The 19728-nt window shown below is 41.0% G+C and overlaps 1 protein-coding gene across 1 annotated transcript in view; it reads left to right on the top strand.

Moving 5' to 3' along the window:
* The first annotated feature begins 3641 nt into the window (after positions 1 to 3641).
* C8B (complement C8 beta chain) overlaps positions 3642 to 19728 on the top strand; it is a 30098-nt gene continuing 14011 nt past the window's right edge. The window contains exons 1-5 of the mRNA XM_069738097.1: positions 3642 to 3775; positions 12552 to 12696; positions 14286 to 14427; positions 14681 to 14822; positions 15329 to 15461. Coding sequence (XP_069594198.1) covers positions 3729 to 3775; positions 12552 to 12696; positions 14286 to 14427; positions 14681 to 14822; positions 15329 to 15461 — 609 coding nt within the window. The 5' untranslated portion in view covers positions 3642 to 3728. The remainder of the gene's footprint in view (positions 3776 to 12551; positions 12697 to 14285; positions 14428 to 14680; positions 14823 to 15328; positions 15462 to 19728) is intronic.

Genomic DNA, 19728 nt, shown 5'->3' with positions numbered 1-19728 from the left:
TGGATGGAATCCGCAGAAAAAAGCGCTGAAAGAATTAACATTCCGCAGATGTAAATCTGCAAGTCACAAATATGAGACTTCAGGATTCTCATTCACTTTGCCAGTCATCAGGAAACCCTTCAGGGATTTTTTGACAAATTTGGGCAGACAAAAAAAAAATTACAAAATCGACACAAAGAGGTTTTATAAATTGTGATAATTATTATTACTCATTTATCATCTATAAGTGCAATTTTTTTTAGACAAATGTTATAAATGCAGAAAAGAATCGCAGGTATCGCTGATAAACTTCAATTCTTGATTGTTGTCCTTATTCTTTTATCGCTTTCAAACATTACATTCCTTACTGATATTATGTGTTTACTTTTATTGAACTTTTCAGTTGTGTCTTCTCATCACCTTCTTGTCTTTGCTGGCAGATGATATAGATCAATCAAAGGGAGACAATGTGCAATATTTACTGACACGTAAAAAAAAACCCATCAATGCTGAATATCCAGCAGCATCGAGACGTCCACGAAAAAGACAAATTCCAGCAGAATTCTGCGAAACAATAAAAACCATGGGGCTGATTCAGCAAAGCTTTTACGACAAAAAAGGGGAAAAGACGTGACATTGTTGCCGAATATCGCGTTGCGCAACGTTTTACCGCCTTTGGTGTTGTTTTCCAATTTGAATCGGCTCCAACAAAATGGGAAGAGCCTAAGTGGGATGGAGGCTGCCACATCCACCCGTCCAATTCGTCAAAGGTATTGGCATTTTCTAAGGCAGAAATGCTATTCCAGTCCTTGATTGGATTAACATTTCTGGCAATGCACTCAGTGGACGCCACAAATTCTTCATGTGGTATTGTTTCTTCATGAATCTGCACCTCATACTCTAACAAGACTTGTGTAGCATGAGCGTTCTCTACACCAGTCTTCATTCACTAGCAACTATGCAAAATTAGCTATATATATATACTGTATATATAAAAACATAAAGTATAAAATACTGTACCATAAAAGCAAGAATATAACTACTATAATACTGCCCTTATGTACAAGAATATAACTACTATAATACTGCCCCTATGTACAAGAATATAACTACTATAATACTGCCCTTATGTACAAGAATATAACTACTATAATACTGCTCCTATGTACAAGAATATAACTACTATAATACTGCTCCTATGTACAAGAATATAACTACTATAATACTGCCCGCTATGTACAAGAATATAACTACTAAAATACTGCCCCCTATGTACAAGAATATAACTACTATAATACTGCCCCCTATGTACAAGAATATAACTACTATAATACTGCCCCCTATGTACAAGAATATAACTACTATAATACTGCCCCCTATGTACAAGAATATAACTACTATAATACTGCTCCTATGTACAAGAATATAACTACTATAATACTGCTCCTATGTACAAGAATATAACTACTAAAATACTGCCCCTATGTACAAGAATATAACTACTATAATACTGCTCCTATGTACAAGAATATAACTACTATAATACTGCCCCCTATGTACAAGAATATAACTACTATAATACTGCTCCTATGTACAAGAATATAACTACTATAATACTGCCCCTATGTACAAGAATATAACTACTATAATACTGCCCCTATGTACAAGAATATAACTACTATAATACTGCCCCCTATGTACAAGAATATAACTACTATAATACTGCCCCCTATGTACAAGAATATAACTACTATAATACTGCCCCCTATGTACAAGAATATAACTACTATAATACTGCCCCCTATGTACAAGAATATAACTACTATAATACTGCCCCTATGTACAGGAATATAACTACTATAATACTGCTCCTATGTACAGGAATATAAATACTATAATACTGACCCTATGTACAAGAATATAACTATTATAATACTACCCCTATGTACAAGAATATAACTACTATAATACTGCCCTCTATGTACAAGAATATTACTATAATACTGCCCCCTATGTACAAGAATATAACTACATTAATACTGCCCCTATGTACAGGAATATAACTACTATAATACTGCTCCTATGTACAGGAATATAACTACTATAATACTGACCCTATGTACAAGAATATAAATACTATAATACTGCCCTCTATGTACAAGAATATTACTATAATACTGCCCCCTATGTACAAGAATATAACTACATTAATACTGCCCCTATGTACAGGAATATAATTACTATAATACTGCCCCTATGTACAGGAATATAACTACTATAATACTGACCCTATGTACAAGAATATAACTACTATAATACTGTCCCTATGTACAAGAATATAACTACTATAATACTGCTCCTATGTACAAGAATATAATTACTATAATACTGCTCCTATGTACAAGAATATAACTACTATAATACTGCTCCTATGTGCAAGAATATAACTACTATAATACTGCCCTCTATGTACAAGAATATTACTATAATACTGCCCCCTATGTACAAGAATATAACTACTATAATACTGCCCCCTATGTACAAGAATATAACTACTATAATACTGCCCCCTATGTACAAGAATATAACTACTATAATACTGCTCCTATGTACAAGAATGTGCATCTAAGTGGTAAGTATAACTTTTATATTTTTTTCTCCATATTAATTTGTAATAATAGATAAGAGAAAAAAAAACAATTAGAAACTAGTTCCTGAAAGCTGGCAATGATTAACAATTGGCTTAACCCTAATCCTATGGTTGGAACAATACACAAAGTAACATCAGTTTGCACATGTCTGAGGTTGAGTAAAAATTTCATATGTTGAAACTGTTGATTTAAAAAAAAAAAAAAAAGGAAGCACAGGAGATAACCCTGAGGGATGGATTCTGGATAAAAAGGGTCGAAAGCGGAACTTTATTGTTGCAATTGAAGTATATGGCGATTGGTCTAGGAGACAAGTTATGTACTAAATGATTTGTATCAGAAAATGTGTCCAGGAATAATATTGTCCATAAAAAAAAACTGAATTATGATGTTTTGTATTCTGGGTTTTTAGCAAATCAAGAAATCATTACGGTTGGGGAATGTCAACAGTAATGCCCAAAGCAGAGTGTTTTGTTTATTAGAGACCCTCAAAAACCCACCCACCACATCCCTGAAGATGTACGAAGAAGATGAATACCCTCCCTGCCCCATAAATAATAATCCATAGTCCATCTATAGACCGAGCACCAGAAGACGTGGCTGTTCCAGTACATGAGTATTGTATATTTCTGGGGGCTCGTTTTTATTTATCTCTTTATGTATTTATCCATTAATCCATATTTTTTTTTAACTTTATTGCATGAAACACAAGTTCCAGAATTGACCCCTGCACCATTTTCAATAGTAAAATTGATCTATTTTTCATGATTTTCAACATCATCGGTTTAGTTTCTGGACTAATAGGTAATAATGAGCGATAAATTCAAATATTATTGATTGCATATATTGTATTATTTTTGAGGAAAGAATAGAATAAGTATGCAAGTGATAGCAAAAATATTTTTCTAAATATTAATCAGCATAGGAATAATGGACTGATGGCCACAAGGTGGCGCTCTTAGATTCTTCTTTTTTTTTTCTTTTTGGGGTTTTTCTTTTTACCAGACTGAGCAAATACTTTGTGTGTTATGTTTCTTAATCCACTTTAGTCAATGCAGAGGAATCAACAGCAACTAAAGGAAAGAATCCTATAAATATATCATGTTATTATACAGGATTCTGCTGTGCCTCGGTCTATATTACACCAGGTAAGTGCCCGCACTTTGTATACCTGGTTACCTGTGTTGTATATATTATAATAGACGAAAAATATCGGCGTAGGCTGCGATTCTCACATTTACAGCAGCTGAGATTCATGAACTATAGACGTTCTTGTTTTTGAAAAATAGGTAATGAAGTGATGATCTTGTATAATAGGAAATATTTTAATAAAACCTAAATTCCATACAAGGATCAATAGAAGTATATACAAAATATTGGGTAGTAGACTATTATCAGGGGGAATGAAAGGGATTCATGTACTTATAATATTCTGTTAGAAAAATAGTCAAAATTGCTAATGCAAGGTTTAGGATTTCAGATCAAACATTTTTAATTTATCTACCTAAAATTCTCATAGGCTAACTCAACAATTACATGACAATGGTAAAATAAAATTAATATTATGTGTCATCATAAATAACAGCTTGATCTGTTCTACAGGAAGACCGTTGTAAAGCAAATTGCAATGACATAATACATGTATAATAATATAACTAATGTACAAGAATATAACTACTATAATACTGTCCCTATGTACAAGAATACAACTACTATAATACTGTCCCTATGTACAAGAATACAACTACTATAATACTGCCCCTATGTACAAGAATATAACTACTATAATACTGCTCCTATGTACAAGAATATAACTACTATAATACTGCCCCTATGTACAAGAATATAACTACTATAATACTGCCCCTATGTACAAGAATATAACTACTATAATACTGCCCCTATGTACAAGAATATAACTACTATAATACTGCCCCTATGTACAAGAATATAATTACTATAATACTGCCCCTATGTACAAGAATATAATTACTATAATACTGCCTCCTATGTACAAGAATATAACTACTATAATACTGCTCCTATGTACAAGAATATAATTACTATAATACTGCTCCTATGTACAAGAATATAACTACTATAATACTGCCCCTATGTACAAGAATATAACTACTATAATACTGCTCCTATGTACAAGAATATAATTACTATAATACTGCTCCTATGTACAAGAATATAACTACTATAATACTGCTCCTATGTACAAGAATATAACTACTATAATACTGCTCCTATGTACAAGAATATAACTACTATAATACTGCCGCTATGTACAAGAATATAATTACTATAATACTGCTCCTATGTACAAGAATATAATTACTATAATACTGCTCCTATGTACAAGAATATAACTACTATAATACTGCCCCTATGTACAAGAATATAACTACTATAATACTGCTCCTATGTACAAGAATATAACTATTATAATACTGCTCCTATGTACAAGAATATAACTACTATAATAATGCCCCTATGTACAAGAATATAACTACTATAATACTGCTCCTATGTACAAGAATATAATTACTATAATACTGCTCCTATGTACAAGAATATAACTACTATAATACTGCCCCTATGTACAAGAATATAACTACTATAATACTGCTCCTATGTACAAGAATATAACTACTATAATACTGCCCCTATGTACAAGAATATAACTACTATAATACTGCTCCTATGTACAAGAATATAACTACTATAATACTGCTCCTATGTACAAGAATATAATTACTATAATACTGCTCCTATGTACAAGAATATAACTACTATAATACTGCCCCTATGTACAAGAATATAACTACTATAATACTGCTCCTATGTACAAGAATATAACAACTATAATACTGCTCCCTATGTACAAGAATATAACTACTATAACACTGCCACTATGTACAAGGATATAACTACTATAATACTGTCCCTATGTACAAGAATATAACTCCTATAATACTGCTCCTATGTATAAGAATATAACTACTATAATACTGCTCCCTATGTACAAGAATATACGGTAACTACTATAATTCTGCCCCTATGTACAAGAAAATAACTACTATAATACTGCCCCTATGTACAAGAATATAACTACTATAATACTGCCCCTATGTACAAGAATATAACTACTATAATACTGCTCCTATGTACAAGAATATAATTACTATAATACTGCTCCTATGTACAAGAATATAACTACTATAATACTGCCCCTATGTACAAGAATATAACTACTATAATACTGCTCCTATGTACAAGAATATAATTACTATAATACTGCTCCTATGTACAAGAATATAACTACTATAATACTGCTCCTATGTACAAGAATATAACTACTATAATACTGCTCCTATGTACAAGAATATAACTACTATAATACTGCCGCTATGTACAAGAATATAATTACTATAATACTGCCCCTATGTACAAGAATATAACTACTATAATGCTGCTCCTATGTACAAGAATATAACTATTATAATACTGCTCCTATGTACAAGAATATAACTACTAAAATAATGCCCCTATGTACAAGAATATAACTACTATAATACTGCTCCTATGTACAAGAATATAACAACTATAATACTGCTCCCTATGTACAAGAATATAACTACTATAACACTGCCACTATGTACAAGGATATAACTACTATAATACTGTCCCTATGTACAAGAATATAACTCCTATAATACTGCTCCTATGTATAAGAATATAACTACTATAATACTGCTCCCTATGTACAAGACTATAACAACTATAATACTGCTCCTATGTACAAGAATATAACAACTATAATACTGCTCCCTATGTACAAGAATATAACTACTATAATACTGCCCCTATGTACAAGAATATAACTACTATAATACTGCCCCTATGTACAAGAATATAACTACTATAACACTGCCACTATGTACAAGGATATAACTACTATAATACTGTCCCTATGTACAAGAATATACAGTGGGGCAAAAAAGTATTTAGTCAGTCAGCAATAGTGCAAGTTCCACCACTTAAAAAGATGAGAGGCGTCTGTAATTTACATCATAGGTAGACCTCAACTATGGGAGACAAACTGAGAAAAAAAAATCCAGAAAATCACATTGTCAGTTTTTTAACATTTTATTTGCATATTATGGTGGAAAAAAAGTATTTGGTCAGAAACAAAATTTCATCTCAATACTTTGTAATATATCCTTTGTTGGCAATGACAGAGGTCAAACGTTTTCTGTAAGTCTTCACAAGGTTGCCACACACTGTTGTTGGTATGTTGGCCCATTCCTCCATGCAGATCTCCTCTAGAGCAGTGATGTTTTTGGCTTTTCGCTTGGCAACACGGACTTTCAACTCCCTCCAAAGGTTTTCTATAGGGTTGAGATCTGGAGACTGGCTAGGCCACTCCAGGACCTTGAAATGCTTCTTACGAAGCTATTCCTTCGTTGCCCTGGCGGTGTGCTTTGGATCATTGTCATGTTGAAAGACCCAGCCACGTTTCATCTTCAATGCCCTTGCTGATGGAAGGAGGTTTGCACTCAAAATCTCATGATATATGGCCCCATTCATTCTTTCATGTACCCAGATCAGTCGTCCTGGCCCCTTTGCAGAGAAACAGCCCCAAAGCATGATGTTTCCACCACCATGCTTTACAGTAGGTATGGTGTTTGATGGATGCAACTCAGTATTCTTTTTCCTCCAAACACGACAAGTTGTGTTTCTACCAAACAGTTCCAGTTTGGTTTCATCAGACCATAGGACATTCTCCCAAAACTCCTCTGGATCATCCAAATGCTCTCTAGCAAACTTCAGACGGGCCCGGACATGTACTGGCTTAAGCATTGGGACACGTCTGGCACTGCAGGATCTGAGTCCATGGTGGCGTAGTGTGTTACTTATGGTAGGCCTTGTTACATTGGTCCCAGCTCTCTGCAGTTCATTCACTAGGTCACCCCCCGCGTGGTTCTGGGATTTTTGCTCACCGTTCTTGTGATCATTCTGACCTCACGGGGTGGGATTTTGCGTGGAGCCCCAGATCGAGGGAGATTATCAGTGGTCTTGTATGTCTTCCATTTTCTAATTATTGCTCCCACTGTTGATTTCTTCACTCCAAGCTGGTTGGCTATTGCAGATTCAGTCTTCCTAGCCTGGTGCAGGGCTACAATTTTGTTTCTGGTGTCCTTTGACAGCTCTTTGGTCTTCACCATAGTGGAGTTTGGAGTCAGACTGTTTGAGGGTGTGCATAGGTGTCTTTTTATACTGATAACAAGTTTAAACAGGTGCCATTACTACAGGTAATGAGTGGAGGAAAGAGGAGACTCTTAAAGAAGAAGTTACAGGTCTGTGAGAGCCAGAAATCTTGATTGTTTGTTTCTGACCAAATACTTATTTTCCACCATAATATGCAAATAAATTGTTAAAAAAACAGACAATGTGATTTTCTGGATTTTTATTTCTCAGTTTGTCTCCCATAGTTGAGGTCTACCTATGATGTAAATTACAGACGCCTCTCATCTTTTTAAGTGGTGGAACTTGCACTATTGCTGACTGACTAAATACTTTTTTGCCCCACTGTAACTCCTATAATACTGCTCCTATGTATAAGAATATAACTACTATAATACTGCTCCCTATGTACAAGAATATACGGTAACTACTATAATTCTGCCCCTATGTACAAGAAAATAACTACTATAATACTGCCCCTGTGTACAAGAATATAATTACTATAATACTGCTCCTATGTACAAGAATATAACTCCTATAATACTGCCCCTATGTACAAGAATATAACTACTATCATACTGCTCTTATGTACAAGAATATAACTACTATAAATTTGGCTAAATTTGGGCGCAGTTAGGTAAATGATCGCATTTCCATTAATGCTTTTGTTAGGACTTTGGCTGAGATACTGGTGCCGTATGATAAGTGGGGGGGGGGGGGGGGCATGCGTTTTATGACAGGAAGGGGTAGGTAGAGCTCAGTGGAGCGGAAGACTGTTTTTTTATTAACTTCATGTGTGTAGATTCTGGCAGCCAATGAGGCACCAGGCCGCATTTCATAATCAACATGATTTGGGCTAATACTCTGATGCATGCACCAGGCCACATTTCATAATCAACATGGTTTGGGCTAATACTCTGATGCAGGCACCAGGCCACATTTCATAATCAACATGGTTTGGGCTAATACTCTGATGCATGCACCAGGCCACATTTCATAATCAACATGGTTTGTGCTAATACTCTGATGCATGCACCAGGCCGCATTTCATAATCAACATGGTTTGGGCTAATACTCTAATGCAGGCACCAGGCCACATTTCATAATCAACATGGTTTGGGCTAATACTCTGATGCATGCACCAGGCCACATTTCATAATTAACATGGTTTGGGCTAATACACTGGTGCAGGCACCAGGCCACATTTCATAATTAACATGGTTTTGGCTAATACACTGGTGCAGGCACCAGGCCGCATTTCATAATTAACATGGTTTGGGCTAATACTCTGATGCATGCACCAGGCCACATTTCATAATTAACATGGTTTGGGCTAATACTCTGATGCATGCACCAGGCCGCATTTCATAATCAACATGGTTTGGGCTAATACTCTGATGCTTGCACCAGGCCGCATTTCATAATCAACATGGTTTGGGCTAATACTCTGATGCAGGCACCAGGCCACATTTCATAATTAACATGGTTTGGGCTAATACACTGGTGCAGGCACCAGGCCACATTTCATAATTAACATGGTTTGGGCTAATACACTGGTGCAAGCACCAGGCCACATTTCATAATTAACATGGTTTGGGCTAATACTCTGGTGCATGCACCAGGCCACATTTCATAATTAACATGGTTTGGGCTAATACACTGGTGCATGCACCAGGCCACATTTCATAATCAACATGGTTTGGGCTAATACTCTAATGCAGGCACCAGACCACATTTAATAATTAACATGGTTTGGGCTAATACTCTGATGCATGCACCAGGCCACATTTCATAATTAACATGGTTTGGGCTAATACACTGGTGCATGCACCAGGCCACATTTCATAATCAACATGGTTTGGGCTAATACTCTAATGCAGGCACCAGACCACATTTAATAATTAACATGGTTTGGGCTAATACTCTGATGCATGCACCAGGCCACATTTCATAATTAACATGGTTTGGGCTAATACACTGGTGCATGCACCAGGCCACATTTCATACTCAAAATCATTTGTGCTAATTTTGTGGTCTTTCCACCAGTCCACATTTCAGCATCTAAATCTAAAGCCATGAGTCCACTTTTCAGCATATACATTTTGGGCCAATTCTGTGGTCCAGCCACACTATCTCAGTCAATAAATACTGATTATTCATTTACTGACAGGTGACTGACAGGTCTGGGCCTAGGCTTGTGAAACAGCTGGTTAAAATAGTGGAAGGGTACATTCAACATGAGTGAGGAAAAAGCGAGGTTGTAGTGGAAGCGGGAATAGGCTTGGTGTTTGAGGTGTACGTGGGGTAGGTAGTAATGTTACTGACAGCTCCACTGAACAAACACCGGCTCGTCCTATATAAAGACAAGTGACAACCTTTGTTACTGGACGAGGTACTCGATTCCCTTTCTTTGCCAGCAACACAGCTGTATTCCTTGTAGATGAGGGCCAGAAAGAGCATGTGCTCCAGTGGATGGCAAGCGCTGCATCAAGTGTCATCTCCTCCTCAACATCACACCCAGTACAGTCCTACAGTCCGCAGAGGTGGCACCCCAATTACCCTTGTTTTCCCCTGCGTCCCAACTCTCCAACTGACCCAGAGTACAAATGGCATAACTGCACAGCATGGATGCATGGGGCAGGGCCTGAGACAGGGCTTGGAGCAACATTTCTAGCTTAAACATTGATCAGTGACAGGTGGATGAGTGACAGGTGTAGACCTGACGCTCTAAGAGCCCTGCCAAATTCAGGCAACAAACATGAAGGAGACCTAACTTGGAGGCCAAACAATTCCAAAAATTAGGGGCAGGCACCACTAAAGTGTCATCAATTTCCCAGAGTAGAAATAGTATAATGGGACTCTGACACCCCTTCCACTACAGGCAACCCACCAGATATAGACCCAGCGTGGAGTCACCACAGTTCAAAAATTTGTTAGTAACATCAGCAACAGTAGCAACTGCAGGCTCGAAAGCCACCACCAAGGTGTCACAGACTGCAATAACGCGAGATCAATGCAGCACAATCAGGCTGCCGTCACACTAGCAGTATGTGGTCAGTATTTTACATCAGTATTTGTAGCCAAAACCAGGAGTGGGACAAATAGAGGAAAAGTATAATAGAAACATATGCTTCACTTCTGCATTTATCACCCACTCCTGGTTTTGGCTTAAATACTAAACGTGTGATGGCAGCCTAAAAACCACACCATCGCCTAGTCTGCCCAGTCTGTGACTGCGGTGCAAAAGTCATTGGAGATCCATGACGTGTTTATCTTGATGAAAGTTAGGTGGTCTACTCTTTCAGGGGACAGCCGGATGCGCTTATCCATCAGAACACCACCAGCAGCGCTAAAGACCCTTTCTGAGAGAACACTGGCTGAGGGGCATGACCAAACCTCCAAGGTGTGACAGGCAAGCTCAGGCCACTCTTCCATTTTTGAAGACCAAAATGTAAAAGGGTCTAAACCCCTCCTGATGGCATTGTGCTCTATTCTGCTGGTGCACGGGCAGGTCTAAAACATGTGGGAACAACTCACAGAAAATGCTTCTGCCACTTACTCCACTGCTGCTAATGTGCGCCTGATGTTGTCTTGAGGAAAATCACTCTGAAGATTGTCTACAGGAGTGTTCCAATACTCCAGCATGCATGCGTGCCTTTCTAGGGTGGGAAGCTTCTGGCAACATTTACTCTTGTACCCGTGATTTAACAGAGTGGCAGCCCAGTAGTCAGCACTATCTCTAATCCTAAAAATACGGGTATTATTTTGCAGATAGCGCAGCAAGAAGGCGCTCATGTTCCGGGCGCTTACATGAGGTACAAGTCCATGGTGTGTTGGTGGATGGATAAGGCCGGGTTCACATTGCGTTAACAGCAGCCCGTTCAACACATACGTTATCGGGCTGCTGTTAACGCAAGTGCCGATGTTTCGTCGCGCTAGCGCAGATAGAGCTAGCAGATGCCCTATCTGCGTTAGCAGTGACGGACCCGGAAACGCTGCAGCCCGCGTCTCGGGGTCCGTCACTCAATGATGGCACATCCCTAGCGCACGCCCATTGCAGAACTTCAGACTTACAGAACTTCAGACTTACAGAACTTCAGACTTACAGAACTTCAGACTTGCAGAACTTCAGACTTACAGAACTTCAGACTTACAGAACTTCAGACTTGCAGAACTTCAGACTTGCAGAACTTCAGACTTACAGAACTTCAGACTTACAGAACTTCAGACTTACAGAACTTCAGACTTGCAGAACTTCAGACTTGCAGAACTTCAGACTTGCAGAACTTCAGACTTACAGAACTTCAGACTTGCAGAACTTCAGACTTGCAGAACTTCAGACTTGCAGAACTTCAGACTTACAGAACTTCAGACTTGCAGAACTTCAGACTTGAAGAACTTCAGACTTACAGAAGGAACGACATGATGATAAATGGTGGAGATTTACTTTGCCGCCACGTTATTTGTGATGCTCGTACTGTAGAGCTTACAGTGACAGTCCATTCATAATGACAATTAGCCGGTAATGATCTGTGAAATAATGAACTACTTGTGTTAATTAGAAATTCAACTGTATTTTTCCACATTGTTATCAACACATGAAATATTAATCAGATATCTGTAATTAAAAATAAACACTTTCTTCCTCCCCCCCCCCCCCCCCATGTGCAGCTGTCAGTCCCAGGAAAATGCCGTCAATCAGAGTCTCCCAAAGTCCCGAGTGCGGAGATCTGCGGAGTCCGTACCTGAACCTATAGATTGTGTGCTCTCCGATTGGTCTTCCTGGAGTTCTTGTGACCCGTGTCAAAAAAAGAAAGTAAGTGCGATACAGTTTCCTAAATAGCGCAGGAATCGTGATGTATGGTGGAAGAAATATTTTATCAAGTTTTTACGAGAGGTTTGTGCTGTTCCAAGGAGACTTGCCACCCCTTTATTAAGTCCAGGAATTTTCCCCTTTTTCCCCCCGAGACCAGAGATGGAAATTCAGGAGTTTTGACCCTGCAGTAGAATAAGTTCTGGGAGCGTTCGTCATCTCATCCATGGAAAAGCTGAAGCAGAGGAAGAAACCCAAGAGTCTTTAATCAGCATAATTGCCCACCTTAGCTGGTGGACATCTGGAACATGGAAGCCACGGTCTTGGAGATTGTGGGTCATAGTCATGCCACTTTTGGCACACTTTCTCATCTCCATCTATTAGGAGGTGCCGAGGCACAAGTCACTTTCCAAAATCACTTTTTTTCCAGGAGGTTTGGGCAGATGCTTGGAGAGTTGCTGCCACTATTGGGAGTTCGGGAAGTCTCCCTCTTTTCCAGAAGTGTGCGCTAGTACATATTATTTCTGGGCTTATAATTTTGTGGACTGTCAGCTATGACCGTAGTGGGGATGGTCACTCCCTGTGTTTTGGTCTGACATTGCACCCAGGTCCAACTTCTGGGCTTAATAAGAAAGTCAGAGTAAAAAAGATTGTGGTCAGTGCCAGAGAAAGCTGAAGAAGTCACTTGGACTTGCTTCTAAAGTTTAACCCACTGCATGCCATGATGTCTGGCTCATTGTGTAAGGCTATATTCCCACAATAAGTTTTGGGTGAGTTTTTTTACACTGTGTAATTTAAAACAAAAACGCAAAGGAACCTATTTTACTTATGGGATGGTCATCAAAAACTCACCAAAAGCTCATCGTGGGTACGTAACCTTAGTGGAGACATGTGTCTGCATTCAGGCAGTGAGCAGATGGCTCTGGTTTTCATTTTGTCTTTCCACTGTGATTTATTTTGCCACGTATGAAGATAATAATTCTGGTTGTTTACAGTTTTTGACTTAATCCACCGTTACGTGCAGTTCTTTTTTTTTTTCTCCAGCCATTTTCTGCATTGATGACGATCTCAGGAGTCTCATCTTGCAGCGAGGAACAAATTCACTGGAAATGGCCAAAGCCTGTTAGCACATGACATAGTTCCTCTAAGGCTCGCCAACTCCTCAGGGGCAGACCCAGGGGCAGCCCTGCTTAACAGGGCAGCGTGGCGGAGCACTTTCTCCATCCATTTTAACCTCCGCCCCAGCACTCCGGTTAGAGTCTGCTGGAAAATGCTCAAGTTTCCCATTGACCCCCATTATACTTGATACTCGAGTTGAGCCGTCTGAGTTTCTGACCTCAACTAGAGTGCCGAGCGCGCGATCATCACTAATGAAATTCCTATTGAAAAAATGATCTTTTGCTAAAAATGAATGAATAGGACAGGTGCAGAATACCTGTCAATCATGCAGGATCCATTAGTAAAAGTGCGCCACTCACATCCTAAGCACAATAGATCTAATCCTTTAGAGAAAAGAATAGGTTTTCCCTGAAGGTTCCCATCTTAAAGTCTGAGTGTGTCCTTTCCTTATGATTTCTGCTTTTGTTGCACAGTTCCGATACACGCAGATGACTCAGATCCCTCAGTTCCATGGTGAGCCATGTCATGTTATAGACCGGCAGGAGGAGAGCTGCAGCACCAGCACCTTCTGCAGGAACATAAAGAGGTGTGAAGGCTTCCAGTGCGCAGAGTCCGGTGAGTGTCACCGTCCATCACTTCCCAGTGCAGCACTGGTTTCATAACAGTTTACGGTTTTCGGTGCCAACTAGATACAATGTATCCCTTACTATAAACACAAAAGATAACCAACTTCTAAAACTTTTCTAGGTCAATTGCAAAGTTAAACAGTTGTTGCACCTTCCGTTTTGGACGGTTCCTGACCTGTTGGCGACGTCTCTGGATACAAATGTCAATGCCTTTAATTCTTTTCTCATGTGTTTGGCATCAGGGAAATGCATCACAAATCGGCTGCGGTGTAATGGAGACGATGACTGTGGCGACATGTCGGACGAGAAGAACTGTAAGGTGGTTCGAAGCTCGTGTACTGATGAGATGGAACAGTACTGGACAATTGAAAATCTGGCAGCAGGGTAGGTGCCCTCTTCTACGACTGACCGGCCGTAGACATAATAATCTTACATTGATCTTACTGAGTAATCAGAACTTAAAGTAACTTTCCATCCAACACGAATAGGTCTAATATTAATAGCTTTTATACAGGTGGACAAAGTAATATTCTGGCCACTAGGGGGAGCTCAGGGACTTATTGCATACAAAGTTTAGATTGAATGCAATACCAAAACCGTATGCAATGACTCCTAGGCTCCCCCTAGTGGTAACAGTAGACATTTATACCAGGCGGCCCAAACCTTATCAATATAGTGCTGATCTCCAACAATGCATCTCACACTTGTAGAATAAATGTTACTGCTTTCATTTGAGCTGTAGATGTGATGTTTCAGTTTCAGCAATAAACGGTATAATATCGGTGGTATACATGTCCGGGAGCAGAGTGGTCTCAGATATCGGCCCGTCAGGGGTGAACAGTGAGATTGAAGAGTAAACATGAAACTTACAGATGTTTTCTGCTCCTCAGATTGAATATATTTACTAATAACCGGGAAGGCATTGTGTTAGATCACCGCTACTACGCCGGCGCATGCTCACCTCATTATATCTTGGGGACGAGATTTAGAAAACCGTACAATGTGGAAAGCTTTATTCCTGAGGTGAGAACGAGTGACAGCACAAATCATTATATAAGGTGTAAAATAAATGAAATAATATCAGCCGCGGGTCCGTCTGTGACCGTAATCATTATATAAGGTGTAAAATATATGAAATAATATCAGCCGCGGGTCCGTCTGTGACCGTAATCATTATATAAGGTGTAAAATATATGAAATAATATCAGCCGCGGGTCCGTCTGTGACCGTAATCATTATATAAGGTGTAAAATAAATTAAATAATATCAGCCGCGGGTTCGTCTGTGACCGTAATCATTATATAAGGTGTAAAATATATGAAATAATATCAGCCGCGGGTCCGTCTGTGACCGTAATCATTATATAAGGTGTAAAATAAATTAAATAATATCAGCCGCGGGTTCGTCTGTGACCGTAATCATTATATAAGGTGTAAAATAAATTAAATAATATCAGCCGCGGGTCCGTCTGTGACCGTAATCATTATATAAGGTGTAAAATAAATTAAATAATATCAGCCGTGGGTTCGTCTGTGACCGTAATCATTATATAAGGTGTAAAATAAATTAAATAATATCAGCCGCGGGTCCGTCTGTGACCGTAATCATTATATAAGGTGTAAAATAAATTAAATAATATCAGCCGCGGGTCCGTCTGTGACCGTAATCATTATATAAGGTGTAAAATATATGAAATAATATCAGCAGCGTGTCCGTCTGTGACCGTCATGCTGAGGACTAGAGAGAACAGATCCACTCTCTGCTCTCCCAATGTCTTCTCCCTGCTTCTCTTCTTTTCCGTGCCGTCCTTCTGGATCTGCTCTCTTCTCTTTTTATGTCCTCTTTTTGCACCTTCACTTTTATCCTTCAAGTCCTCTCCCTGCACATTCTGTCCTCTCTACATGATCTTTCTGCATTTTCTCTGCATCTTCTCTCCTCCGTGCCCGGTCCCTGCATTTTCTTTTTCTATGTCTTCTCTTCCTTTCTCTCTTTCATGTCCTCTCACTGGGTCTTTTCTGTGTTCTCTGTCTTCATCTTGTCTCTTTCATGCTCTCTAACTCTGCAATGTCTTTTTTCTGTGATGACTTCTCTCTGCGTCTTCTCTCATCAGTGTCCTCATTCTATGGCTTCTCTCTCCAGGTTCTCCTCTTACATCTTCTCTCATGTCGCGTATATGTCCTCTCTCTGCATCTTCTCTCCTCCAGGTCCTCTCTCTGCATCTTCTCTCATCCAGGTCCTCTCTCTGCATCTTCTCTCCTCCAGGTCCTCTCTCTGCATCTTCTCTCCTCCAGGTCCTCTCTCTGCATCTTCTCTCATCCAGGTCCTCTCTCTGCATCTTCTCTAATCCAGGGCCTCTCTCTGCATCTTCTCTCCTCCAGGTCCTCTCTCTGCATCTTCTCTAATCCAAGTCCTCTCTCTGCATCTTCTCTCATCCAGGTCCTCTCTCTGCATCTTCTCTCCTCCAGGTCCTCTCTCTGCATCTTCTCTCATCCAGGTCCTCTCTCTGCATCTTCTCTCATCCAGGTCCTCTCTCTGCATCTTCTCTCCTCCAGGTCCTCTCTCTGCATCTTCTCTCCTCCAGGTCCTCTCTCTGCATCTTCTCTCCTCCAGGTCCTCTCTCTGCATCTTCTCTCATCCAGGTCCTCTCTCTGCATCTTCTCTAATCCAGGGCCTCTCTCTGCATCTTCTCTCCTCCAGGTCCTCTCTCTGCATCTTCTCTAATCCAAGTCCTCTCTCTGCATCTTCTCTCATCCAGGTCCTCTCTCTGCATCTTCTCTCCTCCAGGTCCTCTCTCTGCATCTTCTCTCATCCAGGTCCTCTCTCTGCATCTTCTCTCCTCCAGGTCCTCTCTCTGCATCTTCTCTCCTCCAGGTCCTCTCTCTGCATCTTCTCTCCTCCAGGTCCTCTCTCTGCATCTTCTCTCCTCCAGGTCCTCTCTCTGCATCTTCTCTCATCCAGGTCCTCTCTCTGCATCTTCTCTAATCCAGGGCCTCTCTCTGCATCTTCTCTCCTCCAGGTCCTCTCTCTGCATCTTCTCTAATCCAAGTCCTCTCTCTGCATCTTCTCTCATCCAGGTCCTCTCTCTGCATCTTCTCTCCTCCAGGTCCTCTCTCTGCATCTTCTCTCATCCAGGTCCTCTCTCTGCATCTTCTCTCCTCCAGGTCCTCTCTCTGCATCTTCTCTCCTCCAGGTCCTCTCTCTGCATCTTCTCTCATCCAGGTCCTCTCTCTGCATCTTCTCTCCTCCAGGTCCTCTCTCTGCATCTTCTCTCCTCCAGGTCCTCTCTCTGCATCTTCTCTCATCCAGGTCCTCTCTCTGCATCTTCTCTCATCCAGGTCCTCTCTCTGCATCTTCTCTCCTCCAGGTCCTCTCTCTGCATCTTCTCTAATCCAAGTCCTCTCTCTGCATCTTCTCTCATCCAGGTCCTCTCTCTGCATCTTCTCTCATCCAGGTCCTCTCTCTGCATCTTCTCTCATCCAGGTCCTCTCTCTGCATCTTCTCTCATCCAGGTCCTCTCTCTGCATCTTCTCTCCTCCAGGTCCTCTCTCTGCATCTTCTCTCCTCCAGGTCCTCTCTCTGCATCTTCTCTCCTCCAGGTCCTCTCTCTGCATCTTCTCTCATCCAGGTCCTCTCTCTGCATCTTCTCTCCTCCAGGTCCTCTCTCTGCATCTTCTCTCCTCCAGGTCCTCTCTCTGCATCTTCTCTCATCCAGGTCCTCTCTCTGCATCTTCTCTAATCCAGGGCCTCTCTCTGCATCTTCTCTCATCCAGGTCCTCTCTCTGCATCTTCTCTCATCCAGGGCCTCTCTCTGCATCTTCTCTCATCCAGGTCCTCTCTCTGCATCTTCTCTCATCCAGGTCCTCTCTCTGCATCTTCTCTCCTCCAGGTCCTCTCTCTGCATCTTCTCTCATCCAGGTCCTCTCTCTGCATCTTCTCTCCTCCAGGTCCTCTCTCTGCATCTTCTCTCATCCAGGTCCTCTCTCTGCATCTTCTCTCCTCCAGGTCCTCTCTCTGCATCTTCTCTCCTCCAGGTCCTCTCTCTGCATCTTCTCTCATCCAGGTCCTCTCTCTGCATCTTCTCTAATCCAGGGCCTCTCTCTGCATCTTCTCTCATCCAGGTCCTCTCTCTGCATCTTCTCTCATCCAGGGCCTCTCTCTGCATCTTCTCTCATCCAGGTCCTCTCTCTGCATCTTCTCTCATCCAGGTCCTCTCTCTGCATCTTCTCTCATCCAGGTCCTCTCTCTGCATCTTCTCTCATCCAGGTCCTCTCTCTGCATCTTCTCTAATCCAGGGCCTCTCTCTGCATCTTCTCTCATCCAGGTCCTCTCTCTGCATCTTCTGTAATCCAGGTCCTCTCTCTGCATCTTCTCTCATCCAGGTCCTCTCTCTGCATCTTCTCTCATCCAGGTCCTCTCTCTGCATCTTCTCTCATCTAGGTCCTCTCTCTGCATCTTCTCTCATCCAGGTCCTCTCTCTGCATCTTCTCTAATCCAGGGCCTCTCTCTGCATCTTCTCTCCTCCAGGTCCTCTCTCTGCATCTTCTCTCATCCAGGTCCTCTCTTTGCATCTTCTCTCCTCCAGGTCCTCTCTCTGCATCTTCTCTCATCCAGGTCCTCTCTCTGCATCTTCTCTCCTCCAGGTCCTCTCTCTGCATCTTCTCTCCTCCAGGTCCTCTCTCTGCATCTTCTCTCCTCCGGGTCCTCTCTCTGCATCTTCTCTCCTCCGGGTCCTCTCTCTGCATCTTCTCTCCTCCAGGTCCTCTCTCTGCATCTTCTCTCCTCCAGGTCCTCTCTCTGCATCTTCTCTCCTCCAGGTCCTCTCTCTGCATCTTCTCTCCTCCAGGTCCTCTCTCTGCATCTTCTCTCCTCCAGGTCCTCTCTCTGCATCTTCTCTCCTCCAGGTCCTCTCTCTGCATCTTCTCTCCTCCAGGTCCTCTCTTTGCATCTTCTCTCCTCCAGGTCCTCTCTCTGCATCTTCTCTCCTCCAGGTCCTCTCTCTGCATCTTCTCTCCTCCAGGTCCTCTCTCTGCATCTTCTCTCATCCAGGTCCTCTCTCTGCATCTTCTCTCCTCCAGGTCCTCTCTCTGCATCTTCTCTCCTCCAGGTCCTCTCTTTGCATCTTCTCTCCTCCAGGTCCTCTCTCTGCATCTTCTCTCCTCCAGGTCCTCTCTCTGCATCTTCTCTCCTCCAGGTCCTCTCTCTGCATCTTCTCTCATCCAGGTCCTCTCTCTGCATCTTCTCTCATCCAGGTCCTCTCTCTGCATCTTCTCTCCTCCAGGTCCTCTCTCTG

The sequence above is a fragment of the Ranitomeya imitator genome, chromosome 8 (assembly GCF_032444005.1).
Source record: "Ranitomeya imitator isolate aRanImi1 chromosome 8, aRanImi1.pri, whole genome shotgun sequence".
Lineage (NCBI taxonomy): Eukaryota > Metazoa > Chordata > Amphibia > Anura > Dendrobatidae > Ranitomeya > Ranitomeya imitator.
Note: the sequence above shows the minus strand (reverse complement) of the source record. Positions and strands in the feature narration are given on the sequence as shown.